This window comes from Furipterus horrens, unplaced genomic scaffold (assembly GCF_987537825.1).
Source record: "Furipterus horrens unplaced genomic scaffold, mFurHor1.1.pri manual_scaffold_5, whole genome shotgun sequence".
Classification (NCBI taxonomy): Eukaryota; Metazoa; Chordata; class Mammalia; order Chiroptera; family Furipteridae; genus Furipterus; species Furipterus horrens.
The window spans coordinates 117,150,029-117,177,988 of record NW_028327175.1 but is presented as its reverse complement, the minus strand read 5'-3'; the positions used below and the strand labels follow the sequence as shown (position 1 = coordinate 117,177,988).

The following is a 27,960-nucleotide window of genomic DNA, read 5'->3' as shown; positions in this document are numbered from 1 at the left end:
CGGTGGAGGGGAGCTGTGGCCGGGCTTTCTTGGATCATGGCGGAGAATCGCTGCGAGCTTCTACAGCACGCCCCAGGCGGTTTCGGGGTGGGGTTGGGGGGGACCCTGTGCCGGCGCTGCAGCGCGGGGTTCGGCGTCCTTGCCCAGCGCCCTGGAAACGTGTCCAAGTGGGTCCGGCTCAACGTCGGCGGCACGTACTTTCTCACCACCCGGCAGACGCTGTGCCGGGATCCGAAATCTTTCCTGTACCGTTTGTGCCAGGCTGACCCCGACCTGGACTCGGACAAGGTGAGGGCTGCGCAGGCCGCCCAGGAGGGGCCGGGTCGCCCTGGCCTGCGGCCCGCGGTACACCCCCTGCCCCATGCTGAGAAGACCCGTTCCGCGCTCCGAGCCCCGCACTCCCCTTGTCACCTGCTCGACCCGAGCCTCCAGACTCTGTGCTCTGGGTCAGGGAAAGAGAGGATGGCGTCCTAACGCCTACTACTCTCTAGAATCCCCAGCTATTCCACCTCGCGTCTCTTTCTAGCTCTCACTACTTGGTGGAGGTTTTCTACACCACGGACTTCGTTGTGGATCTACTTTCTTTTATTTCCTAGTTTCTTTTGCCCCGGGTGTGTGAACACCTTGGCTTCTCCGTTCCAGTGTACTTACTGATTTTGGAATCAGAGAACCCTTGGTTCTTCTCTTTTCACATTCTAGACGTTTGACTTAATGCTGGGGGTGGGTTTGACACGGTGGCCTGCCTTTCCCAGTGACTTGCATTTAGAGAATTGGTGCTCCATAGTTTTCAGCCACAACACGTACCTCATTCAGCACTCTTAAGAAGGTGTTGTCCATGGAACGGTATTTCAAAGGGAATGTTGCTCATACTAAGGAGTGCCAAGGAAGAGCCAGATAGGAAATATTTTTCAATATGCTTTCTAATTATCCTAGTTTTTCACTGCCTTCGCAAAAGAATAGGAATTTCTAGGTTGGCTTGGAGGTTATCTTTCATCAAATATAATACTCACACTGTTGTTCCGGATAGTACTAGAAATTATTTTGTTGATTACCTTTACAAGACTTGTGTGGCTGAGGAAGTGTACCCTGGAAGCTGTACAAGCTATACAGGATTGAAACTGAGAAAAGACTGTGTTGAAAAAGTAGTTATTAGCTTTATTTATCCCAGGGAATTTACTAGTCTTACTTTTCCTGGGTCTCTCAGTTGGCCACTTGGGCACTTGGCTTTGTTTCTTGCCAGCCCAACATTTGCCAGGCATAAAGCTTCCCAGAAAAATTCACTTCCTTTAAGTTTCAGAATATGACAGAGACCATCCTCAGGGTGCGCGACCTATGATCAAAAATGAGAACTCTTCAGTTACTGTAAAACCACTGTCATGGATAGAAATCAGAGTTTGAGATGCCAGCCCTCTGGCACTCTCCCTCCCGACCTCCTACCCCACACCCCTCAGCTATTTCCATTGCTCATTTGGCCAACTAAGAGAAACGATTTCCCAGAAAATGACAGTCATCTCCAGGATAGAAATAGACTTTTGAGCTGTGGTTTTCCTTTTATAGTGTGGGTGTATGTTTTAAAGTTTTGATTTTCTTTTAAAACTGCGGGTCTTAGTGGTCATTCACTAGTATTTCTACTCCAGTGTTCCTGTTTTGTGTATTGAGTCAAATTTTAAGTTACTTTTGTCCATTGAATTGTTTTGAGGCAATGGCTGGCTATTCCACACTGAAACAATTGATTCAGAGCCAATTATAGCTTACAGTTAAGTCAGTTCATCCCTTTATTGTACTGTTTTAAGACTACTTAAAAAATTATGCTTTACTGTACCAGGAGTCCTCTGGGGGAGGGTAATTAATCTATCAATATATCTACGTTGTTGCTTTTTCAATTATCATCCACTTAATCATTTGTTTTCTAAAATGTAAAACAAATTTAGAACGTGAATGTGAGGTAACAGTTACAATTTGTCTCATAAAATAATGATAGAAAATAAAGGTTAGTTTTAGTCACAGATAATGTGAATTTGACAGAAAGACTAATGCTAATTTGCATTAGTCATAGTAGTAGAGTTTCTTTTACTTCAGATGAGGAAGTGTATAAGATACTCGGTCTTTTCAGGTCCCCCCACCCCATGCCCCTGGTTCTGATGAAAGAATGCCCCAGAGATTCACTCTGTGATCATTAAACCCTGAATAAAGAATCTGAGGATTATAGGGAGGAGGGGAAGGGGTGTTTGGAGGAGCGGGACACTGGCTTGCTCCTAGTTAGAAACTAGAAGAGAACAGGAAGTTGATTGACACAGAACAATCTCAAGCCCTGACCTCCTAGTTAAGATTAATGAAAGCATACCTGGCAGATAATCCTAGGGTTGAGGCTAAGTGTTGGCCTGGTGGAGGATTTCCTGTTGGGCATTTGACTAAGTGTTTATTGAGCACCTGGGCTTGCAGAAGGTGGTGCTTGGCTAGGGGTTGGGTGGGGAGATTGAAGGGGGAGGAGTTCCAAGAAACAGAAGGCCTGGAACCTTTCAAGAACCTAAGGGTTTTGGAATTCACTGGGAGAATGCCTGTGGCTTGCTGTTAAACGCAGAATGTCTAGTGGGGAGCTCAGTCGGTGGAGCCATGTGGGAGAGGTGGAGTTACGGGACAATTTCTTGAGGAGTGTTTTTTGAGAAGTCAGCAGACAGGTTGTTAGGGAGGATGAGGAGCTGGGCTTCAATTGGTCTCCCTTCCCCTTAAGTCTTCACATTCCCTGTCTCGGGACTGAGCCTGGGACCCACTCCCCACCACGCTCAAGCCCTCAGACCCTTACCCTCTTGTGTCAAGTTCTGACTCTGGGCCAATTGCTACCATGAAGACCTCTTTGTAGACAACACAAGTGTGAATTCTCTTGTCCTGCATCAGCACTGGGGCTGAGTCTGTGGTATCATTTCAGTTGTCCTGGGTCATCTCTCCCACGTTCCCTTAGGCGCAGGCCAGGTGTAATACTCCTTCCCGGAAGTGTTTCGTAAATACTTGATGTGTGATTCATTTTGATTATGTATTCTTCGGTACCTGGCCCATAGATATGGTTGAACAGGTTAGACTTTGTTTAGAGCTGAATCAGCCCCTGTGTCAGTGTGGAGAAGCTTTAGGAGTTGAAGGGCAACAGGAAATACTACTTGGTGAAACCACCCAGATGAAGGAGGATTTGAGAGGGTTTGGTCTCTGCCACTGAGCCAGGCCTGGAGAAAACTGTGGGTTGCCCATTTGCTTTTGTCCTCTGACAGGACTGTTTTCCTGGCTTTGGTGTTGCAGATTCTGTGGCAGCAGATGGGTCTTTGAGGGGTGGGGCCAGCAGGGTGCTTCTGATGACATGCCCCTTGCAGTTCTTTGCTTGTGCCCACTACAGGTGTAGTTGGTGTTGGCAAGTCTCAGGATTGGAAAGAGTGAAAGGAATTGTATAGACGGAGCTAAAGGGCTAAGCGACGGGGGTGTGCGGTGGAAGTATGAAGTTTTAAGCCACTTGGCGAGAGAACTGGGGATTATTTTGAGTGGAAATGGCATATTATGTTTGGTGCAACTAAATCAGAGGTGAAGGGCTAACTTGCCGAATTGCTACGAGCATCTTGTGCACTGATGAGAGCTGCGCCAGCCTGTCTTGAGGCCATGAGTGGGTGTCCCGAGACATGGTGAGTGTTAGTTCACACTTTGCTTGAGGATGTGGCTCTGGGTAGGTCCTTAGCCCCGACCATGCATCATGGTCTCTTCAGGACCTGAAGAAACGGTTCCCCTTACACGCTGGGCACAATCGCCACCTCGTCCCATCACCTCATCCAGCAGATGCTTGCTCCGAATGAATGCGGTGGTCACCTCCTCACAAGGTGCCTAACTTGAAGGCTCCTCTGACCTGAGCCAGCCCAAGAGTCAATGCTGCAAAGTCCTAAGAAAGAGTGAGAAGAGCTTGCTTCAATGCATCAGCCCCTAGGCCATCTGAGGGTGACCCCGGAGGAAGTGGTGTCAGCTGCACAGCAGTTCCTCTTTCTGCAGAATGCACATGCATCCCTCTGTTGCTGTGCTCCAGCAGGACAGTGACTGGTCTTGGTTTAGAGGTGGTCAGAATACTGTGGTCCAGCTGATTTTGCAAATAGAGTTGCAGGGGACACAGGTGCCTGCCTGTGCCAGGTCGTCAGTGGCTGCTTTCACTTGTGAGTGGATGCTCACGGCTCCTTCCCAGGGACTCTCCAGGCCAGCAGTCTTTCAAGTCCTCTGAAGGGGCTGATGCTTGGCACCAAGGGAGGGGTCTGTGTGGCCAGAGGCCACAGGCCACCTTGTGCACCAGTGCTCTCACCAGGCCTTAAATGGGTGGCTCACCCCACACTACGGAACATTCCAGTCTGCAGTTGGTGGGATGTGGTTATTGGGTGGGTTGGAGCATTTTCCCTGTTGGTACTGTGGGCCTGACTTTGACTCCGCCCACAACTAACCTGGCCGTATGCCTTGGGGTAAGTTAGTGTACCTCTAAGTCCCGGAGGCATTGTGAGCCTTAAGGAAGATGATGAATGGAACACCTGCGCCACCCCATGCTTGTTGCTGGGTTATTGCAGTCAATTGAGTTGGCGCTTAGTCTTCATTTTACTTCTGCACTTTATTTTTGGCAAGAGTGTAGCAAGAATGCTTTCCTCTCCCCCTCATGATGTGTTTTTGTCATTGCTTGTCATATATGCACTCACTCGCTCACCAGCTCACCCAGACCTCGAGGTGCCTGCCCCCAGTCTTCCTTGCTTCCCCAGCTGCCTCTTCCTGCTCCACTCACAGCCCCTGGCTGGTCTTAGGACAGGCCCTGGAGAGCCAGTTCCCGCTGTGGGCGCTGGAGCCTACACCCTGGGGAGGGGCACCGCTCCCTGTGCAGCCACTAAGTTTCTGGCCAGAAACTGGATGCCTTGGACCTGGAGAACACTGCCCAGAGTTCACATGCCATTGGCATGTGTGGTGGGATGGGCTTGAGGCATCTAAGTGAGGGATGCACCCACTGTTTCTCCTGCAGTTGTGTTCCAGTCGGTTCTGGTTTCCTCCGCATTGGGCCTCCAGGATGTTGGCCTGCTTTTCCAAGTCAGCTTGGGTGGATGGGGATGGTTCTGGAAGGATGAGCTGGGCCAGCCACTCATTGTCGATAGGTAGGCCAAGGTAGGTTTTTCAAAACAGGAGATGGAAGGGTTCTTGAGTGCCAGCCAGTCCTCTGGGAGGAGGGGGTTAGGGAGCAGAGGAGCCCTGGGCCTGCCCATCAGCCCCAGAGCGAAGGAAGGGTGGACTCCCCACTGCCTGGATCTGCTAGCAGGGCCGAGTGCAGGAAGAGAGCAGAGGCTGCCTGGGAGCCAGTAGTGAGGGCTCAGGTGCCTCAAGGGAGCAGTGGGCCTGTTATGAACCCCTGGCCAGTGTCCTGTCTGCAGTGTCCTGCCTTCTAGCTCTGAGCAGCTGGTCCCTGGGGTTGGGGGCTGGAGACTGTGGCCCTGAGGAGGCCTCACCCGAGGCTGGCAGAGCCACCACAGAGTGCATGCAACCAGGGAACACTGGGTTCTTCCAACTGGTGCTTCTGCCCCTGGGGATCATGGTTCTCGCCTGTTCCCATCTCTAGTTGATTTTCTAATGCCAGCAGTTTTAGGTTAAACACCTACACTCACACCACTGACATAAGCAGTGTGACATCTGTAGGGGGCTTATGTGCAGGTGTTCTGTACCTGAGGAGTTTCTAGGGCTAACCCCTTGCCTTGTGACAGAAATGTTCATAACAGCTGTGACCTGGGCAGGTGGCACTGGAAGTTGCAGGTTCACCACAGCATTCTGTTCATGACTGTACTCCCCATTCGGGTGACCTTCTCCAAGTGGGTCCGGTCCTGCCGAACAAATGGGGCCTAGTGAACCGTCTCCACTATGCCTGAATCTGTGGCACGTTTGTTCCAGGAGAAGCCTCAGGAGCTTCCTGGGTGGGAGCCTTTGCTTCTGGTGAGCCTCATTTGACTCATGTGTGTCATCCGAAAGTCTGGGTTTCTAAGCTACAGTACTTTCTTTTAATGATTTTTAAATTTGATCTTTATTGTATTTCAGTCCCCTTATACCCCCTCCCCCCAGCAATCACCAGACTGTTGTCCATGTCCATGAGTCCTTTTCCTTTTTGCTCATCCCTCCAATCCCTGAACCCTCCCTCCCCCTCTAGCATCATCTGCTCTCATCTGTGAGTCTGTCTCTGGTTTGCTAAGCTACAGTACTTTGAACAGTGACCGTCCGGGGCTGGGGAGGTGGCCAGGGGCAGTGCTGAGGGTCAGGATGACCCAGAGCCCTGACAAACGTATCCCTGTCTCTGCCCGGAACCTGGGCTTTTCTTTTACTCCCCGAGTGTGCTGGAAGGTTTCAGGTCTCTGGGTGCTTACAGCGCATTGTGGGGTCTGCTGTAGGTAAAACTAAGCCAGAACCAGCTGGCTCTCCTGTGCATGTGCAGCATGGCTGCTGGGAGAGGGCCCAGCCCGCTCTGCGCATCTGGTGCCTGGGACAAGCTTCTGGTCTCTGCGCCTCCGTTTCCTCATCTGCGGTTGGTGATGTCTGCTGCCTCTTCTGGGTCAAGGATCTGAGAAACTGCAGAAAACACAGTAGAAGAGAGGGCAGAGGTGAAGGTTTTGTGTGCAAATTCAAAATAGATAGTCTCAGAATAAAAACTGTGTTTCTAATTACATTGATTGCAAACGCTTGTGCACAGAATATCCTATGCTTTTGCATTTAGATTTCAGTGGGAGAAACTTGACAGAATATATATCACATTGAACTCAGGACACCCAGCACTGTTAATTTCAAGTCTCCAGTGGCCATCCCTTTCTGTTGCAACAAAGTAGTGGTTGTGTCCATATCCTAGATGGAAATCCAGAAGTGACCGAAAGGGGCGAAGTGCATACGCTCTATAAGGTCAACGCAGGAGGTATTTAGAATCTTGCATGAGAGCCTGACATTCTCACCCCTTGTTCCTTGCCATTTTCAAGACCACGTGGTTGTCACAGAGTGGCAGCCCTTAAGGACAAGTGGCCTCTGTTTTATCCATGATGCTTGGCTAGGCAGTGCATTCAATTCTGCCTTTAAGGGCCTGGTTTTACTGCTGGGCAGGGAGAACCTCAGTCTCGGCGGCTTTTGAGTGGCCCAGGTGCCTTACTGGTCCTCAGTGCATCACTGGGGAGCTGAGAGGAGTGGTGGGTGGGGCTCGCTCAGTGGCTCCCAGTCTGGGCTGTCTTCTCCCCCTCCCTCAGTGTTGGGACCCCAGGTCAGGGGTCTCCTGAGACAGCATGTGACATGGGCTCCCCCGTGCCTTTGCCCACCCACTCCTCTTGAGAAGTGACTGCAGGCACCATGGCCAAGGCCTCATCTCTGTGTCCTGGTGGCTGCCGTGCTCAGGCCCAATAGCCCCATGGCCAGGCTCATGAATGAAGGGTTGAGACTTCTCCTGGAGGCCAGCGGCCGGACTGGATTTCCACCAACACGCTAGGGAATAGGCAGGACCACTACTTTGCTGCCGACAGAACAGGGATAGCCGTTGGAGACTCGTATTAAGAGGGTTGGGGGTGCTGAATTGAATGTAGGATATAGCCTCTCTGTCAGATTTCTTCAATGAAATCTAAGTGCAAAAGCATAAGATTTTCTATGCACAAACATTTGCAATCAACACCCCTTTGGGCCCCCTTGGAGTGGGATTCAGGGATTCAGCCCACCTGGCATCAGTAAGGTGCCTTCCCCACTCCCCAGTGTGTGGACGGAGAGGGCAGTATGCTGGCTTCCATTAAATATTCAAGAGCCAAGACCAGCATTTACCTTTTTTATTCAAAAAAAAAAAAAAAAAAAAAAGTTTGTTTTGGTGTTTGAGAGAGAGAGAGGAAAGGCAAGAGAGAGGGGAAGCATTTATCTTTTTTATGCCTTTAGGGTAGACATATGTTTTTAAAGGCAGTACTTCACAAGTAGGTCATCTGCTAATCCATTGAGAAGTGGGGAAGGTCAATAGAGGGAAATGATTTGTCCAGAATGCAGTTTTGTGGAGAATGCAGTCTTACTCCTGGCTCTTTTACCAAAAAAATTAAATAAATAAAATAAAGAAACCCATCCTCGCCATTCTATAAATGAAGCACTTGCTTGTTAGTAAAGGAGGAAAGGACAGAAAGATGGAGGAAGAAGAGAGATCTACGAGTCTCGCCACCTAGCCACTGTTAAGTCTTGGTCCACTTCCTTGCTGTATAAGTGGACCACCTCAAGTGTACATCATCGGGGTCTCCTTCTGAGGCTGCTGCAGACTTGTGGAGTGACGAAGCGACATTAACGCAGCTGCTGACAGCTGTGTCTGTCACACCCCAGTTGCTAGTGCAGATCTCACTGAGATGGTCCTCTCTGTGCTTGTGCATGTGTGAGCCTGACTTCTGACTTTGGGACTCTTTTGTGTTTGTGTGCTCTGTATTCTTCTTTATTTCCACATGAGCAACACCAGCACATGAGGTGTCGAGGGGGCTGAGGCCTGGCACATGTGTCAGTCACGGTCTGGTTGGCCTGCCAGCAGCGATGCCCGCGGATGCCTGTCCATGGCCCGCCCTTGCTAGTGCTGCTCGGCTCCGGAGCGTGATGCTCATGCTCGGATATGTGGTTTTGACAGAGTCCTGCTCATGTGCCTCTGCGTGAGAGTCAGACTGTGGCCACCTGGGCTGCAACTGGACCTTAGGACCTGTGGAATTTCGAGGTCTTGGTATAGGGATGCTGGCACTTCCGGCAGAGGTTAAAATCTCCCTTCTGGCAATCCCAGGGGTGAGAGCACAGCTCCCATACGCTGCTGCCTGTCCTGTCCTAACCCTGCCATCTCGGCCCTGTTTCTTAATGAAGCCCATCTGATCAAAACAAGTCCACAAGAAGAATGAAGCTAGTGAGCATTGACATGCCTCCAGGGGGAACTGGTCATCGGTGCCAAAGCTGGACAGCCTGGCTTGTCATCGGTAGAGGGTGGTGCAACCTGTCACTCAAGGCCACTTGTTCTCTGACATCTCAAGGTTCCTCCCGTGAACCTATGGTGCTGGGTCCAGGCGGGTGGGCCTCGAGGCGGGCCTGGGAAGTGGGCTCTGTGGCTTCCCTCCTGGGTTGGAGTGCTGGGGCCCACGTTGCTGGGACCAGTATGAAGGCAGCTGCTGGGCTGATTGTCCTGCCCTCAGAGCCTGGTGATGCCTGGGCAGACCTGGAGCTCAGAGCTGTGCCATGTGGGAGAAACACAGTGTGATGAGGGTCCCTTCTAGAGCCCACTCTGGTTGTGGGTGTCCTCATGGAGGCCAGCCCAGCAGCAGGTGTGTCTGGAGTGACTGGCAGATTCTGGATGCCCCAGAGGGCTGGCATGTGTTCCGGGAGTGTGGAAGGGTGCCCAGCTCTGGGCAGTCAGGGTTCTGTTGTGCGTTTGATCACCTGGCCCCTGGGAACCTCTCTAGAGGTGGCCTTGGCCCGAGCTTTCTAAATCAGTGTGTTTAATGGACTCTCTCAGCATGGCCTCTGCAAGGTTTTCAGGAAAACATTTTGTATTAAAAGTAGAACAAGGATTCTAGTGTAAAATTCACATGCATTTTTAAGGTAAGCCAAACAAGACACTACTTTAAGTGACTTGAAGCTGCTGAGCTTTGGAAAGGGACATGCAGTGTGACCCTTGAGGCCCTCCCCATCCCTGCACTTTTCCAGATAAGCATCGCATTTCGAGGCCCAGCCCCAGTGACAGCTCCCCCATGCCTAGTCCAGGCTCCCTGTCTGGGATCTGTTAGTGCCCGGGCAGCTGCCCCTTTCACTTCCCCCCAGTCTGCTGTGTGCTACAGTTCTGCCAACTCTCCTGTCCTTCCCTCCTTCTCTATCCTACCTTGTCCCTCCAGGAAGCTTTTAGGCCTGGGCCACCTTTGTGTATTTTGTGCTGCTCGGAATACTGTTGGTATTCAGTAAACATCCTTTTCTTGTTCTGCCAAGTCCCTGCTCCAAGTGCATTTCCTTTGGTTGTGGCTTGTGTGGCCTTTAGTCCAGGTTCTGACCATACTGAAGCTGGCCCTGAGGCCTCGGGGCCTTGTGACAAGGGAGGCTCCCTGAAGTGTCCTGAGGGTAGAGATGAGCCTCCTCACCTCTGATCTTTCCTACATAATCTTCTCCTAGCTGTCTGTGAGGTAGCAGTGAGCTGATGAATAATTCCTGAGCTTGGTGATGTGCAAATATCACGATTTGGCTCTTTTCATACACGGAAGCGGGGGATGCCCCTCGATTCCATGTTCCAGCAGCTCTGTCCTTTCTTTCCAGATATCAGCCCCTTTGTTGGATGTTGGTGTTTTCACCAGTAGAGAGGCTGCTGAAGCAACATCCTTCCAGGAGTTGGGTGTGGGGTCCTGTAGCCTGGCTTGGAGAACGGTAGAAAGGTGCTAGTGGGACAGTGTGTGACCAATGCTTCCTTAGATTGGAGGTGGAGCCAGAGGATGAATTTGAGAAGTCTTTGTGGTTGGGACACTACCCTGGAGGACAGGAAGTCCATGGTTGGGGGAGAAAGGGAGCAGGCAGTGACCAGCAACTGGGCTGTGTTCCAGACCTGCAGGAGAGAAGGGCACAGAGGTGCTCTGGGCTGAGCAGGGCCTGCACACAGACCAGTGAGGCTCCAGGTCCAAGCACCTCTGAGTATGGAGCCCTAATCTGATCTAAGAAGAGCAACTTTGTGAAGGTGGACTTAGGGAAGAAGCCCTTGAAACTGATGTTTTGCTACAAAAATTCCAGAATTTAAGGTTCATGAATGAAAAATAAGGTCCTAATGGGGAGTATTACTTTGTGGTCAAGACGTCTCCTGCCTCCTTGTGTCCGTGCTGTGGTGCCTGTGGGAATGTCATGTCTAAAAGATTTAGGTGTTTCTCATACGCCTGCTAAGGACCTCTTGTGAGCCCCAAGAGCCACTTGCTGGACAGGCAGGCTGCATCGACTCTCAGACTGGTTTATGGAGTCCCGGTCCAGGGTGGAGACCTTGGCACCCTCCACCTTCCTTGGGGCTGTGAGGAAAGAGGCCCCATACATAACTTGCCTCACAGCGAATAAAGGAAAGTTACCTTGTGACAAAACAATTTAAACTTGGCTTAGACCTCTTCTTGCTGGTATGGCTAAGTTGGTTGGAGTGTCATCCCATAACTGAAGGGTTGCTGGTTTAATTCCCAGTCAGGGCACATACCTAGGCTGCAGGTTCAATCCCTCGTCTGGGTGTATAAAGGAGGCAACCAGTCAATCTTTCTTTCTCACATCGATGTTTCTCTCTCTCCTTCTTCCTTTCCCAACCCCCACACCCACCCCTTACTCCTTCCCTCCCTCCCTCCCCCCCTTTCTTTCTAAAAAGCAATGAAAAAAATGTTCTTCGTGAAGATTTTTGAAAAGGCTTGTCTGGTGTCATCCCGCAAAGCGAAAAGTCATCAGTTCAATTCCAGGTCATGGCACATGCCTTGGTTACAGGTTCAGTTCCTGGTCAGGGCACATATATGCCCTTCTCTCCTGCAGGTCTGGAACACAGCCCAGTCGATGGTCACTGCCTGCTCCCTTTCTCCCCCAACCATGGACTTCCTGTCCCCCAGGATAGTGTCCCAACCACAAAGACTTCCCAAATTCATCCGCGTTTATCTCTCACATCAATGTTTCTCTCCCTCTCTTTCTCCCTCCCTTCCCCACTCTCTAAAATAAAAAAATGAAATGTTAAAAAATAAACACACTTGGCTTAGACCTGAAATGGTTACAGATCAGGGTTGGAGGCTGCAGATGGCAGGAGGCATGCGGCACCACTTAAGGATTCTCTAAAGTGCCATGAATATGGATCTGGTTGTGGGTTAAAGAGGAACAGCTTAAATGCCTCTAAAACACCTTTTAAATGTGTCCTGGCCTGGAGTTGGCTGTGGGACTGCTACTTTCTTGTCCAGGACTCACATTGGTGCTTTGTTCTTTGTAGGATGAAACAGGTGCCTATTTAATCGACAGAGATCCCACCTATTTTGGGCCTGTGCTGAATTACCTGAGACATGGAAAGCTGGTCATTAACAAAGACCTTGCAGAGGAAGGTGAGTTAAGAGTAGGATTGGGTGAAGGTGCCATCTGGACCCCTCTCGGCCTGAGCCGCCTCATGGAATAGGCTCTGTGCATTGGGGCCAGGCTGGCATCCTAGTGCCCTGCCCCCTGCAGGAGTTCTAGGTGCCCAAGTCCCCTTGTGTGCCCCCAAGCTTCCTCAAAAACATGCCCCATGAGGCAGCAGACGCTAATCTCAGAGAGGTGAGAAGGCTGATAGGTACAACTTCTTCCCCTTCTCTCCTCCAAGAAACAGAGGCTCATTAGAGTTGGGCTGGCCCATCAGGACCGCTGTAGTGGTCTAGGCCCCTGAAACCCCACTCCCAGGCTGTGGGCAGATCCATGGGCTACTATCTCTTTCAAGTGTCTAGTGATATATGAGGGTGGGGGTTTCTCCCTTGGAAGACCACCTATTCTTACAGGCACTTTGGCTAAAACAGTCTGAGGGCTGTGTGTTGGGAATGTGCCTACTATGTGAGTCTCTTGGTGTCCCTCAGAGTCCCTGGGCCTGCTCTCTTCCAGGGCACTACTGTTCTGTCTGCATTCCCAAATGCCGTACTGCATTCTGATTTGGGTCACAAGGAGCAGGGATGCCAGGCACAGCCCTGTGAGTGCCAGGTCTGAGACTGGTGTCTGCATGCTCTGGTGTGGGCTTGGCTCAAGCACCGGGGAGGTCTAGAGAGGTTCAGAACACTGTGACTCAGAGCGGGCTCTGGCTTCTTTCCTCTGCTTGCATCCTGGAGTGACTGCCAGGACGGAGCTGCATCCTTCAGCTCTCATCACCTCTTACTTCATGTGTTTTCTGGATCTCTGGACCCCTTTTTTCTTGTTCTCACACTTGTATGGTTTGGGACACCCTTCGTTTGTTTGTATGTGGGCATCTGTACAATTTAAAGCTAAACTTCACAACCTCTTCCCAATGCGATTTGCTTAGGAAGGGGTACTTGTGACCAAGCCCTGCCACTTTGCCTTGCCTACCTCCCTGCCTACTGGCCTCAGACACAGTACTATCAGGAGAAATGCCCATGTGAACACCATTTCCTGGCTCTGTCCTTCAGACTATAGTGCTTGGAGTGTCCAGGTGGAAGAAAGATGTGCCCTTTAGGCCCAAGCATTTGTCCTAAAGCTTCTGGCGCTCATTTGCAATGCTCCTCAGTCCCCCCTCATGGATCTGAATGGAGGGGTTGACAGTCACTTCAGGTCATTCTTAGAAGTGACAATCTAGATGCAGCCTCTCTTTGGACAGCCCTGAAGAAAGATATCCTGCCTGGCAGGTTGCTGTCCGCCCCCACCCTCACCCTGTTTCGCCTCACCTGGTGACCTTGTTAGGAGGCGGCTCAAGTAGGTCCAGCAACCAGAGTTCACAGCTCTGAGATCCTAGTGCTGCCAGTGGAGGGACTGTACTGTGCAGAGTTGAGTTCTGGCCAGGATTACCAGGCATGGCAGCAGAAGGCGCTCTCTGAACCTTCTGGAATACCCATGAGGAATCCCTGAAGCAGAGCCCCTCCAATTTGTTCTGTAGATTCCTAGAGATTTCAAGTCCCTAAATAAGGTGCATTACAAATGACTGTCTTTGGGAAGAAAGGAGTTCCTAAACTGGCAAGAATCCTAGAGTGAGGAGCCACCTCCTCAGTCAGCCACAATGAATAGGGAAACTGAGATGTCAAGTGACTCAGAGACATGCACAAGGCCACCTAGCCAGGCCTGAGCCTCTTGGGGAGGAGAGGGAAGAGTTGGCCAGCCCAGAGCAGACAGATGCAGGCTGTGGAGGGAAAACGCTCATGTTCATCCCATATGCTTAGCATGGAGCTCACAGTCCACACTTGTGGACCTGTGTGTAAACCAGCTGTTCTGCATGTGAGCTCTATACCCAGCAGGTTACTTGGAGGGCATTCATGCAGGAGTGTGTTCAGTAAACAAGCTGTTCTCCCTTGAGCCCTCTGTCCCCCATCCTGGGGAGCCCCACTGAGAGCCAATAGTGTCTGCATGGAGACTCTTGGGGGGTTAGGATGGACCTGAAGAGTCTTCAGTGGTTCAGGCACAGGTCACAGGTTCACAGCAAAGCTAAAATGAAATGTTTACTGTTTGATTTGGTTACAATTATAGTTGTTTTTCTATATTCTAGGAGTGTTGGAGGAAGCAGAATTTTATAATATCACCTCACTAATAAAACTTGTAAAGGACAAGATTAGAGAACGAGACAGCAAAACATCACAGGTGAGACCAGTGACTGGAAGTTTCCAAGGCCTGGCACATATGCATGACTCCTTCCCTCCTCCCTTCTCACTGACCAAGGGCAGCTGCTCAGCCTCCTCGTGAGGCCTTGGGATCTGGTTGTCCTATCTTGATGACCATCTTCCTCTGTAATCATCCTAGCACCTAATGGCAACGTGTCAACATGAAGGGTGAATTCATGTAACCCTGCCTCAGGACATCCCCTTCCAGTGGGAAGGGATAGGCAGCTGCTGGGGAAGAAAGTCAAGTCCAGTGTGGGTGAGGAGGTGGCAGGGAACAGGAAGCCTCTGATGGGGAGTGAGTGTGGTCATTGCAGGCAAGGCACTAAAGTGCAAAGGGCCTGCGAACTCTTCTTGCCTGTTCAGAGGGCCAGTGTGCACAGGGGCGGGGGGTGGCAGAGAAGAGCTGGCTTTGAGCTGGGGGCAGGCAGTGGAGGCAGGGGTCCTACAGACCTGTGTCGGTGCAATAAGGACTCCGCTTTACTAGGAAAGAAGGGCTTGCTTGGTTCTCTTTGTGCCGCTTGTGTGCCTGGTGGTGCTGGAGCCAGCACAGCCACTCTTCTGCCTGATAGGCCAGTGCTGTTTGAAGTGGGCTGTGTCTGGCCCCTCTGCAAAGGGAGGCACCAAAGGATTGAAGGCATTAGTCTTCATTGATACACCAGCTCTACACTGAGAACACAGCAGGGAACCCGTGTCCAGTGAGCTCAGCTCCTCGGGGAGGATGCTATGAAGTGGACGTTCCCTCAGAGCTGCCATTAATACCTAGAGAGTCTTGGTCCACTTAAAACCCTTTTGTACACCTCCCCCCACCCCCAGTGGGTGCCAGCAAACCCTGAGGCAGAGCTCTTGGCCTTTGTGAAGATGCTCGCTGATAGCCTGGCTACTCAGATTGGCTGGTCAGGGACCGGGTCCGAGAAGGAGCCCACTGCGGTGACAGCCTAGGAGGCTGGGACCACCACCACGCAGCCCCCATCCCTCCTGTGGGAGCCACTTGGGCGCCAGAACAGTTCGAATCAGACATGCCTATGAGCTCCCTGATCATCTCCAGGAAGTCTGCCACCCTTATCCAGCAGCCCCACTTAATGAGTCACAGCGACCTGGGCTGGCATAACCTGTGTGCGTTGCTCTTCCCTTGCATAGTGGTATAGTGGAGGCAGAGGAGACCCTTGTCACAGGGCCATTGTGAGGATCGGAGGGCTCAGGTTGGGTATTCCGCGACGCCAGTGTCACTCACTGTCTCACAAATGAGAGCAGTGTACTTCAGGCTGTGGCCCTATCACTTGAGTGTCCCTGATGAGTCACTACCTAATGTCAGAGAACAACCTGGTGCTCCTGCAGCCCCTTGCCCTTACTTACACATGTGTTATGTGTGGTGGCCGCCTTATCCTGCTGGAGTAGCAGCTCCCTGGGGGCAGGCCTCCCCAGGGGCTTCCAGAGCCAGACACCATGCCTGGAATGAAACTTAGGGAAGGTTGGGTGGTGGTTGGATTAAAAGCCACATCAATTTTTTGGAAGCCAGTTCAATCCAAAGGAGGGCTTGTGTCTGAGCTACTGTGGGTATCTGAAACCTTTGCTAGGAGCAGGAGCCAGGTTGGTCCCTGCGTTGCTCTTAGGCCTCCTTGTCAATCCTTCCCCAATTTTTGGACTCGGACTTTTTGTGTGGTTCCCCTGTGGAACAAGGATGGATGTCCTTGTGCATTCATGTCTAGTCACAGGTGCTCTTGGCATTTCAGGAACATGACTCATTTTATTTGAAATTTAGAAATAGAAATATATTTGCAGGCAGACAAGGAAGCAGAAAACAGCAGCTCTTCCAGCCTGTTTGTTTTGTTTTGGTGTATGTGTTTGGGTCTGCTTTAGGTATCATGACCTGGGCCTGAGATGTGGAAGGTAACGTCAGCCTCACTGGATTTCCTGTTCGGCTATCCCAAGAATTGGCAACTGAAGCACTGCTGCTGGTCTAGAGCAGGAGCAGTGTGGGGCTTGTTTCACCTGTGGCTCTTGTTCTTGCAGGTGCCGGTGAAGCACGTGTACCGTGTGCTTCAGTGTCAGGAGGAGGAGCTCACACAGATGGTGTCCACCATGTCCGACGGCTGGAAGTTTGAGCAGGTGAAGGCCCCCCTGCCACTGCCTTTCTGGCTGGGTTGATGTGAGCCTGTTAATTACAATGGCCTCACCTGGGTCCTTAATGGCTGCTGGCCACAAGGGCCAGTAAGTAATGAGGCATTGGGTACCTCTGGTTTCTGGAAACGTGGTTTACTGGCACCCCTCACAAACAGCAGCCTGCTGCCTTGGTGTGTGGGTGGGGAGTGGGGAGTTGTTCTTAGAGCCCCTCCCCCCGCTTCCTCCCCATTCATTCTGCAGTTATACTTGCTCTAGCCCATTCCTTTGGAGCGACTGTTCTCTGAGCTTCTGTCTGGCATCTTGTGTGTGTGTGGTTGACATCCTGACCACATCCTGGCCTGGCCTCACCTCATGCCTGCCCGGTCCCTCCTGTGCTGGTTGAGCAGATAGTGCCTTGGGTTCCTTTGTGCTGGGGATGGCACAGATGCCCTTCTCAGTGGGACTGTTCTGCAGCCCTCCAGTTCTTGTCCTTGATTGGAAAGATGCTGCTGATGCTGGTCCAGCTGTGCCCCTCCACTTTCCTCTGCTCTGCTCTGCTCTTGCCACTGGCTGGGACTGATGGGACAGTGTGTGAGTGCTGGGTCCTCTTCCCTGCTCTTCCTCCCTTCCTGCAGCTCTACATGCTGCTCTCGTCCTGTGCAGCTACGCTGGGTGCCTGTGGCCCTGGAGCACATCAGGGGTGTTACTCTAAGTGGCCAGCACTTTTCTACTAGTTCGTCCTTTCTATTCCACATTTTTAGGCAGAGACTCTGAGGTTTGGGTTTGTGACCCTGTTCAGCCCCCAGCCCAGGTACTAGTTGTGAAGGGTGGATACTGGGTCTATGACCCCAGCCCCACGAAGTGACTGCCCCACTCAGCAGGCACCCTCTGGCCTCTGGGAGTTTCCTCTCTTGCTTGCAGCTTCCATCTGGGGCAGGTTCTGTCCACAGTGGGTGGTGCTCCCCACAGAGAACATGGGAAATTACATGGTCTCCCAGGATCCCTCCTAATGAAGTCCACCCTTATTCTTTGGGTCTTTTGAAATAATGAATTGCATTATAGAGCACTTGGAGTCCTCTTAAACTGTCACTAAAGACAAGGGCAGTCAGCATTTGTGTCCCTCTTTCCACCCTGGGAGCAGCCACCAGGGCTACTCTATGTGTCCCTGTTCTAATGGTATTGCAGCTTGTCCTGCCTGCCCTTGCACTGGGGAGCCAGGCAGGGTCCTATGGTTTGCAAGTGTGTTTCTCGTGCTCTGACCTCATCAAGATCCCTCCAGAGACTCATGAAGGAACAGCAGTCTCCTGCTGGCCTTCCTGTTGTCCCTTGGTGGGCTGCCTGGACAAGGCCTAGAGAAGGTGGGAGCTACAATCATCAGTTCAGGATCTGTGACTTAGGTCACCCTCAGGTGGAGCTAAGCGCTTCTGTGGCTCCTGTCTTTTGCATGGGCATTATTCTCCACGTGACCACTTTCCAGACTTTGTCCTTAGTTCTTCTGAGTGGATCCTAAATCCATTGAAAAGAGCTGGCTTCTCTCTTCTCTTCAAGTGTTACGCCCTTCGCCTGGTTTGTCCCTTGGGGACATTGTTCATGGCAGCAAAAGCCCAGAACCAGCGTCATGTTTTTGTTTAATGTGAAATGCTTTACTCTCAGAAATAGGAGCTGGACCTGCTGCAGGGGACATGGGGTCAAAGCCCAGGTCCAGCGAGGTGGCAGGACTAAACCCAGGGTCACCCAGTGGTCAGTGACAAGAGCAGAACAAGGTTCTAAGCGGGGTTTGGAAGAGGCTTGCCTGCCTCACAAGAACACGGCCTCCAGGCAGACCCAGTTATAAGTGACTGCACACCTAGTGCTCTGTCTGCATCCAAAGGTGGCAGGGTCCACCTCCTGAGGGGTGATTGTGAGCCTAGAACAGACATCCAGAGGCAAGGGGAATGTGACTGCCCCTTTTCTGTGGGCCTCCTGTGCTTTCCTCTCCTCTGGCCGTGCCGGCCTCACCACTCCAGATGTCCCTCATTTGGCTGTGCCTACCACCTCCACCTCGTCCTTCCCACGTTCTTGCACTCAGAGCTTCCTCCTGCCTCTAGACTCTCATGAGTAGAGGGTCGTACTTGGGGAGGGGAGGCCAGATATTGAGGGGCCGCTTAGGTGTTTGTTGGCTCGATTATTAGGCCATTGATGGTCTTACTACAATTTTAGTGATTTTCTTCTGATTAACTGTGCATTTAAAAATAGAAGAGCCCTTGGTGGCCCAAGGGTAGGCTGGGCAGGCAGGTCGGCCTTTGGCCCCCGCATGGTTGTGGTAGTGACTTGGAAGCCCATGGAGATAACGAACTCACACAGACTGAGATTGAGACATATGGAAGCCACAGCTTCCCAGCATTCGTCTTTGAGATTCAGGCAGCTCTACCCTCTGCAGCCCTCTTCTGCTAGCCTTCCCTCCCACTGCCAGAGGGTAGTCCTTCTCAGTTAATAGACCCTAGGATGCTGCTGGGTAGGGCCCCTGAGTGGCATCTCCCCAGGGGGAGGAAGGACCTATCCTGGCTTCTCCTGGGAAGGCCCGATGGTTGTGGCAGAAGCGGAACGTCTGGGAGCTTGTCCTTATATGTACCTGTGCATGTGCTCACGTGTGTGCATGGGCCTGTGTGAAGGGAGCAGCTGGTGTGCTAAATGTTCCCATTCCTCTGCTAGCTCTGAGAGGACCAGCTCTGAGCATGATGCCCTGACCCTGTCATCCTCTGCACCCTACTTAGCGTCGTGCTCCCTTTTCCCTATGGTCAGTCAGCATTTCTGGTGGGCCCACAAACCCTGAAAAGAGCTGACAGTCCTGCAGAAAAGGCCTGTCTCACATGAAGTGTACATGTGTGGCGTTATGTGTGCCCAAGTATGGATGTGTTGGGACTTCATTTTCTCTAAGTTCACTAAAAATCTTTTGGCTGAAACCTGACCCTTAATGTCTCCAAGTGTTGGCTGTCTTTGCCATGGATTTTTGCAGGTTGGAGCTTCCTTCATTGCGGATGGCCTGGTCCTGAGCTGGGTGTGTATGTGGCTCTGCCCATAACACACCTTCCTTGTCTCCTCCCAGCTGGTCAGCATTGGCTCCTCCTACAACTATGGGAGTGAAGACCAGGCCGAGTTCCTCTGTGTGGTTTCCAAGGAGCTGCACAACTCCCCATACGGCACGACCAGCGAGCCAAGTGAGAAAGCCAAGGTGAGTGACTCTGAGCACTCTGGTCTCCTGCCAGTAGAAGGGATTTGTGAGAGCAGAAGACACCTGTTGTAGGGTTGGGTTTTTTCTCAGCTTTATCATTTATTGCTGTTCTCATCACACTCTCAGCTGTGCAGGCTTCCTGGCAGCTCGCTCACCTGTGCTGCTTGTTCATCATCACCTAATTCTTGCACGAGTGTCAGAAGCAGAGTCCCGTAATGAAGGACATATATGTCCCACAGGATGTGGGTGGTGGATGAAAGGGCTCTTTGGACAAAGGCTCCCCAACAGAGTGAGCCCCTGTGGCTTCTGCAGCCTACACCCTCTGCTGACTCCCTCTTCTAACAGGCAGAGTTGCGCCTGGAAGTGTTGTGACTGTGTTTTTAAGTGATGCCACCAGTGTGGGCTGTTTTCCTGGGGATTTGGGACTAGGATGCTGCTGGGTGGGGCCACTGAATGGCACCTGCCTTGGCCACACCCACTACTAATTGGGAGTTGAGTTTGGTTTGTAAAAGGAGTGGATCCTGCAGGTTCTGTTATTTTAGAGTCCATGGAGTGTTTCCTTGGTCTGGTACTGGCCAGTCCCTTTGTAAACTGGCGTCGCTCCTGGGTGCTGGCTCTTTCTCATGGGGAGGGCAGTGCAGCCAGGGCAAAAGTGGAACTGCCATGTCATTTGCTTTCAGGTTAGCCTCGTGGCAGGGAGCAGTGGCTGGCCTTGGCCAGAGGTGAAAGATTCTAGTGGCATCTCCTCTGGGTTTATTTCTAAGGCCAGGACCAGCAGAACCTAGCACTGGTCTGGGCTGGCTCTACTTGGCAGGACTTCCAGACCTTTGAAGCAGGTGGTGGCCAGACAGCCCTACAGTCAGCTCTGAGGAGGGTTCAGGGAGTCTTAAGTGGCCTTAGCAGAACCCGGAACAGGACAGCATGAGGATTGGTGCAGATTCCTATGGTGCTGGGCAGCAGGTAGGCATGAGGGGGATGAAGGAGTCCCAGTGCCAGCCCTGGGGACGTGCTTCCCGCAGAATCTGGGGTAGAAGGTAATCCTACCTCCCTGCAATCCCCTACCCTCATGAGAAGGCATATCTCTCTGAGCAATTGCAGGGCTCTTTTATATGCTGTTTATTTTTAGTTTTTATTTCTGAGCTTGAGAAGTTTTCATAGCCGAGCTCACTTCCCTCAGGTGGCTTTTCAGCTGCCAAAAAAATGCATCTGTCCTAAGAGGGAGCTCCAAGTGTGACCCCAAATCCCTTTGCCACTGAAAACACGGCCCTGTTTCTCTCTCTCTAAAAACATCTGGCTTTGAAGTATGGTGGCCACAGTAACTTCTAAACAAGAGCAATGGCAGGAGCTCCCCAGTATGAGGAGTGTAACCAGGTCCTCCGGAAAGCCGTGGAAAACCACTGGGACTGGGTTGGGGACAGTGCTTTGGGAACACCCTTGTGCAGCCTGGTTGTAGCAGTGCTACACGTTCTGAGGGCAGTAAGTGTCACTACTGTGGATCTGCTCACCAGATGATAGCCTGCAATGCCTGATAGCCTCCCAATACTGATAGGTCAGCCTCCCTTCTCATGGTGGAAGTGACTGGAGAGAGCAGGTGGAAGTGGGGCAACTTAGCAAGGGAAGTAGTCAACACAAGAGCTGCTGAGTCTACCAGCAGCTACAAGTTCAGGGGCTTCCCAAACCACTCCTCGATTCCATGGTTTGCTGGAAGGGCTCACAGAACTCACCACTGTTATGCTCATGGTTATGGTTTATTACAGAAAGTAGAGTGAGGATTCAGATGCACCAGGGGGGAGTGCATGGGAACCATGGCAGATGCAAAGCTTCTTTGTTGGTGTTCCTCATGGAGTCAGGATGTGTGGCAACGTGAACAGAATGCTGCCCACCAGGATGCTCCCTGAGCCTCCGAGTCCAGAGATGTTACTGGGCTCGGTCACATAGACATGATTGATTGATAATTAATCACCCACATACCTAATGGTAGTCTCAAGCCCCTTGACCAACTGATCCTGCTCCCTATCACATTGTCAGACTGTCTGTGTGGTCTGGAGGTCATGATCTCCCAGGAGCCGAGGGCAAAAGCCAGACCTCGGTTTGGGCAAGGTTCAGTTCTTCACTATGAAGGGGGATGGAAAACACTTGCACTTTGGGAGTGCCAGGGCCCAGGGACAATGGGGCAAGGGAGATGCCTGAGCCCTGTGTTCCCCATTGTGTGGTCTGGGAGTGTGCATTTGGGGACCAGGACCCTAACATGAGGCTCTTCTGTGCTTTGCTGCGCAGTGCAGTGGGAGTTCCTGGCTCCAAGCACCCATGGTTCCCGAGGTCTGTCTGGGCCGGCTTTCCTCTGCTGCCTCCCTTCCTTGCCCTGCACTGACAGTTTCCTCTCTTCTTCTCTTCCCCTTGCTGCATGGTATGTGCTGAACCAGAGTGATGACAAGGAGACAGGTCATGATGGGAATGACTCAGATTAAGTGTAAATGTCCTGGTGAGCTCTGCTGCCCTTACTATGGACCCCATACCTTAGTCTCCTTGACCCAGCCCCTCCTCTGCTCTATCTGTCCCATGAGGTTAATTGACACTAGATGCCAACTGTGTAGATCTGCATTAGAGCTGGCCTGTCTGGGAGTAGGGCTGTCTGTCTGTCCCCTGTAAGATGCCTGTCTAGGTGGGATTGGGACCTTGGCTGGGGTGCCTGAGAACCATGTGTGTCAGGCTTCCTCACTGTGGATGTCAGTGGGCAAGGACATAGGCTTGTACTCCCTGGGGGCTGGGCCACCTCCAGCCTGCCAGCCTTCCCACTCTGTTGCTGACCCATGGACTCAAGGCTGAAGAGTTGGGGCTGTGCTGCAGAGGGTGGACTCCAATCCTGAAGCCAAAGCTCGCAGTGCCCTGCTCCCTAGTGCCTTGGCGAGGGATGCTGGTGGGGAGTCTGTGGGGATCCTCCTTAGCCTCCAGCTGTTCCTCATGTCCCTGTTACCTCCTAGCCTCTTCTTATTGCTTGGGATTTGTAGGCCCAGCTGGTTCTAGAACTCAACTGCTGTTCTCGCTTCACAGGAACCACCTCACCTACTGCCTTGTCTTACACACAGGAAGTTGAGGCCCAGAGAGGGCAGGTTGGTGAGCCAGGCATCATTCTGGGGTCCCCTGCTCCCACCAGAATCCCCCTCGTGGGCTGAGCCCTGCAGGTTAGGACCCTCAGCCTCTGCCCTGGGAGGAGCTTGAAAAGGCACAAGGCACTGAAAGACCAACCCTCTAGCCATGAGAGGTCTAGACTGGGGGCATTTTTTAGACTTTTAGTGGTTGAGGGTTTTTTTTCGAGGGAGGGGGTATTGATTATATAAGTACATAACATCCTCAGTTTTGCCATTTGACCCACAAATCCTAAAATACATATTTACTATTTGACTCTAAGAAAATGTTGGCTGAGCAAGGGTCTGGACCAGCTGTCAGGGCCCAGGGACATGCAGCATGAGCTCCGTCTGTCCTTTTAAACTTTCTAGTAGCCACATTAAGTAAGAAGAAATGTGAAATTTATTCTAAGAATTTTTTTATTCCAGTACATGCAAAAAATATTGTCATTTCAACCTGAAATAGTTGAGATACTTGACACTTCTTCAGAGTCTCCGAGATCAGGCATGTACTTGTATTTGTGGTCCTTCTGAATTTGGAGTGGCCACATCTTGGTTGGTTCAGCAGCATCTGGGTAGTAAGCCCTTGACTTTGGCCTGCTCCAATGGTGACCAGTGACAGGAGCTGTGATAGGAACCAGGTGGGCATTAGGAGAGCCTACGTGAGCATGGAGGAGCTGTACCTGCTGGTTGGCTGTGGGGTGCAGGCACTGGGCCAACATCTGGGAGGGACAAGGGGACTTCTTTCAGCCCCCCTTTCAGTTACTGATTTTGTATCTGCTGGCCAGAGCTGCTGTGGTGGCCCTCGCTCAGGTCTAGTCTGTGAGTGGGGCGAGGCATGGGCTCATCACAGAGCAGGCCTGGAGCCACCCTGGCCTGCAGCGGACATGCTGCTTGTGGTGCATGGCCTGCCTTGGTCCCTGAGGGAGGTGGCCCAGGTGAGAGCTCTGCCCAGGACAGACGGGACTGTGACTGTCACAGGTCCTGGGAGGGGTCTTCTGTCCACGTTAAAAGATAGCTGTTGGGGCTTCTGCTCTGGCGAGGTGGCCTCTTCTGTGTTATGTTGTTCCCATGCCATGCTCTGGTTGTGTGGACCTTATTGTTTTCACCACTTAGTCCTGCGAACTCAGGTACTCCCTCTGTTCTGTTGGGCTCCCACAAAGTGAGGGCAGCTCTGCTTCATGGGCTCCCACAGGCCCTTGCTTTCCCTGCAAACAGCAAAGATAAGGGGCCAGCAGACCTTCCTGGGGCTGGGACTGGCACCTTGTGGGCAGGAGGGACCTTCAGGGGCTGACAGGGCCTCCTGGGCTTTCCCAGCAAGCTGGCAAATCTAGGGGCTTGCCCTTGTCTGGCCTTAGGAGGGGCATGCAGTCTGAGGCTCTGCTTCCCCAGCACAGTGGAAGGTATGCCTTGCAGAGACTGCAGCATGGGCTGTCTGAGCAGTCCCAGAGCTCTCAGAGACTCAGGGGGCACAGGGCTGTGGACCAACAGGAGCGTAGTGGTGTCAGTGGACAGCTGGAACAACTCCCAAGAATTTGTGCCTTCTCCTAAGTCACTCGGATGAGCCCTAGGTGACTGTGAGGGGCAGCCACCCTGCTGTGGACAGCCGCCCTGGCTGGTGAGTTGGGGGCCAGCAGGATACTTGGTATGAGCTTAAGATCTTTGCCTGCTGCCTGCGAGACCTTGCTGAGAGGCAGTGAAGCTCACTCTGTCCAGAGCACTGATGTGGGTCTGGGCCTGGCACAGGCAGGTCTGGCTCCCTTCCAGGGCATATCCCGGCATTGTGGCTGGGCCCCAGGGCTCAGAAGCATACAGTGTCCTCGAAGCCCTATCTCTCTCAGCTCTGAAATTCAAGTGCAGAAAGCCCCAGGACAGCTCACTCTTACACTGCTAATGGGATCCCAGGGAGGGTAATCTTACAGTATTAGCCTTGGCTAGGGCGAGCTTGGCTGGGACTTGTGGCCTTTCTGTCCTGGTTACCTGATACTTAGTATCAAAACAGCAATATTTTTGCCAGTTCTGAAGCCCTCATCTGGGGACACAGGGTGGTCCCACCCCTTCCACCTGGCCTGTGTGGGGTTTGACTCGGTAGGCATTTGCCAGTGCACAGGCCTGTCCACAGGTGGCTCCAGACCTTTAGGAGCTCCCCAGTCCAGTTTGGAGGTGGATGGAATGCACAGGTGATTCTAGTGGTGAGAGAAGGGCTGGGTGGGATGGAAGGCTGCTCTTGCCGAGATGCCAAGGAAGAGTGGGAGGCAGAGGAGCAGCAGGCTTTCCAGGCTGGCAGTGGGGTCAGGCATGTGTTCCAGAGAGTCCTATCTGGCTGCAGCAAGGAAGGAGCTGGTACTTTTAAGGTGGGCAGTCCAGTTATGGAGGCCAAGCACTGTCCAGCAAGACAGGGGCCCAGTCATACAGCATGCAGCGAGCTGCAGGGTGTGGTGTAGGGGTGACGGAGCAGTCCTCGGGGCCTAGGATTCTGGGTTGTGTGACCAGATGCAGGGTGGAGGAGACATGGTCTGCAAAGGGGCACGAAAGAAGGAAAAGTGGCAGATTGGGGTGGGGACCTGTGGAACATATGTGTTGTAGTTGTACATGTGTGTCTGCAGCCTAGGATCAAGCTAGTCTGGAGAGGGACTTGGGAGTCAGTGCCAGTCAGGTGGGCAGTTAAGTCCCTGGGTGGGCTCTGGCACCCTTCGGAGGAGAGCCGAAGGTGCCATTGAGGGAGATGCTGCTGTCAGTCCCTGGGGCTTGAAAAGAATCTGTACCCCCTCTGGCTATACCTGTGTGTCTCAGGCCTCGTGGAGGAAGCCTAGGGAGGCACCTAGTGGAGGTGGGGGGCATGCCTTTTTTATATCAAGTTGGATGGAGAGTGAGGGGAATTGAAAGGACCAGCCCCTGTGTAAACCAGAAGGTGCGCAAGCCAGCCCTTCACAATGAGGGTCAGCTGGGCCGGGCTGCAGCCTGTTTGCAGACCCTGCCTGCAGTGCTAGCTTCCTCAGGCCCCTCTGCCGAGCCATCTGTAGGCGACTGCAATCTGTGGGCTCCACTCCCTGGACAGGGCACTTGGTCCCAGGCCTGCATATCTCGCGCCTCCCTGTGTAAGGCCCAAGTTCTCATTCTCTGCATTTGATGTTTTCAGATTTTGCAAGAACGAGGTTCAAGGATGTGAGAACACAGTGTTGACAGCTGAAGAATCATTTTACTTTTTCCAAGATACAATGAACCGCCATGTCAAGGAAGCTTGGCCATGAGAAGAAACCTGCTTTTAACAATTTCTATAGAGATCTGGGTGTGAATCCTTTTTTGCCTCTGAGGTGGGTGGTGAGAGATGTGACCAGCTGCCTAAGGCCAGGCATCCCTCACTAGGAGGAAGTGTGCTGGCCAGGAGGGTATTCCTGTGGGGGCCTTCACTGGTTTTTCCAAGTGCCACACAGGCCTGAGGCAGGATGCTCCTGACTGACCCTTTTAATCACTGAATATCATTTAAAGGATAGTGTTCTTGGTGCTACATAAAAAGTCTGCAATGGACCCTGGGCCTTGCTGGTAGGAAGTGGATGCAGTTCTGTGGTCCCAGGCTCTGGGTGTCTGCTGGTCACCCACCCCGCACCAGGCCCTGGTTCTCGGGTCAGAGAGTCATACGCAGGTGTGGTTGGTTGGTGGATTCTCATAGCCTTGAGCAGCTTTTGACAGAGGTGGCCTCCATGTGTTCACTACTTCCCGGGCCCCTCCCCCAAGGCTGGTCCTTCTTCAGAGCCTTGCTCCCCTGACCCGACTTGGCCTGACCTGGCTGGAACAGTCAAGCCTTTTCCATTTGTATTTTCCATGAGAGAGACCTTTGCATCTCTTATTTCGCAGTGTGGATAGACTTCCCAAGGTTTTTACTTTTTAAAAATGCCTAAAAGTGTTGCTGCCTTTTGGATTGATCTGTTAAGTCACTTAAAGGGAGGTGGAAATTTTGTCTTGTTCATCCCACCCATGGGCTCATGGGGGACCTGGCATTCGTCAGTGCCTTTGTCTCGCCTGGGATGGAGGTCGGAGTGGGAGGGCTGTCCGTCTGGCTCCTGGAGCTGAAACTCCGGGTCACGTTGAAAATTGGATGTTTACAGAATATCACAAATACTTATATTTCTTGCCAGCTCCTTCATTTTCTTTGTATAACTATGCAGTTCTCTCTGATATTTCTGGGATGTTTGAGACTTCACACATGGGCTCTGCCCACCTGACGTGACATTGGAACCACTGGGATTCCTTTAAAACCCACTATCCACATGCTTTGAGAACAGACCTTTCTGAGCTGGTCGTGGGGACTGTCAGATTCTGGGGGACCTGGCTCGGTCAAGCAACTCTGTTTCCTGACCTTAAACTTCCCAGGGGGCTGTGCATACTGACACCGGGGCTGCTGACACATCGGGCAGAGGCTCCTGACACGTCTAGTTTCAAATGCTTCCAGAGGCATCTCACCTGTGCCCTCTTCTCCTTTGCCAATAAATAACCTGATTGACCAAGTTCTTCAGCACCTAGGACTTAACTACTTTTTGTAAGGTTTGTTATATGTTGTTAAATGTTTGGCTTCAACCATTTATAGCAACCTTTCTATAGGGCATATTTAGCTCCTGGTGACCCATTCTCCTCATGGAGGCTTGGGAGGAGGGCGGCCTTTGCTAGCCTCTGGGTGTACCTGCGGGGTGCTGCTGGTTGCTTATTGTTCTTTAATTTGTGACCTTGACATAGATAGGCTTTTTTTTTTTTAAATTTAAAATATTAAAGATTTAATTCACTAAAACTTACTCTAAGGGGGTATTTATACTTTTATACTTTTTTAGGTATCCGTATTTTATCAGCTTACAGTTTAACGCCTAAGTTTCCCCTGAAAATAGCAAATAAAATTGTGTATTTATGAATGAGCAGAGCAACTACTAGTGTCTTAAAATGCATGGAAAAGCTCTCAGTGGCCAGTGGAGCTGGGCCGTCTGCCTGTCTGTTACTGTTCAGCCGGGGGCTGGCTGGGGGATTAGCGCAGCACATACCCAGGGACAAGGAGATCATCTCTGGGTGACTTTTTAAAGTACTGATGCTTCATCAAGTTAAGCGTGTCCACCTGTTTTGTCGCTTATTCGGACAGAAGCACCAGCTTCAAATTCCTACATATCCTTGGGCATTCTGAGCCCATGACCCCATTCCTCCCCCCAACTCCCCCCACCACAGT

General features: G+C 51.9%; 1 protein-coding gene across 2 annotated transcripts; it reads left to right on the top strand.

The window, feature by feature from the left end:
• Positions 1–27,262, top strand: KCTD5 (potassium channel tetramerization domain containing 5). Of its 2 annotated transcripts, XM_090277180.1 has the most exons (6): positions 1–288; positions 11,969–12,077; positions 14,207–14,298; positions 16,329–16,424; positions 19,504–19,629; positions 25,894–27,262. In XM_090277180.1, exons 1-6 carry the CDS (start codon positions 37–39, stop codon positions 25,921–25,923), a joined length of 705 nt encoding a protein of 234 aa, XP_090133306.1. In that variant the 5' UTR covers positions 1–36; the 3' UTR covers positions 25,924–27,262. The 2 variants fall into 2 exon arrangements, with proteins under 2 accessions (XP_090133306.1, XP_090133308.1); XM_090277182.1 differs by lacking the exons at positions 11,969–12,077; positions 14,207–14,298.
• The last annotated feature ends 698 nt before the right edge of the window (positions 27,263–27,960 follow it).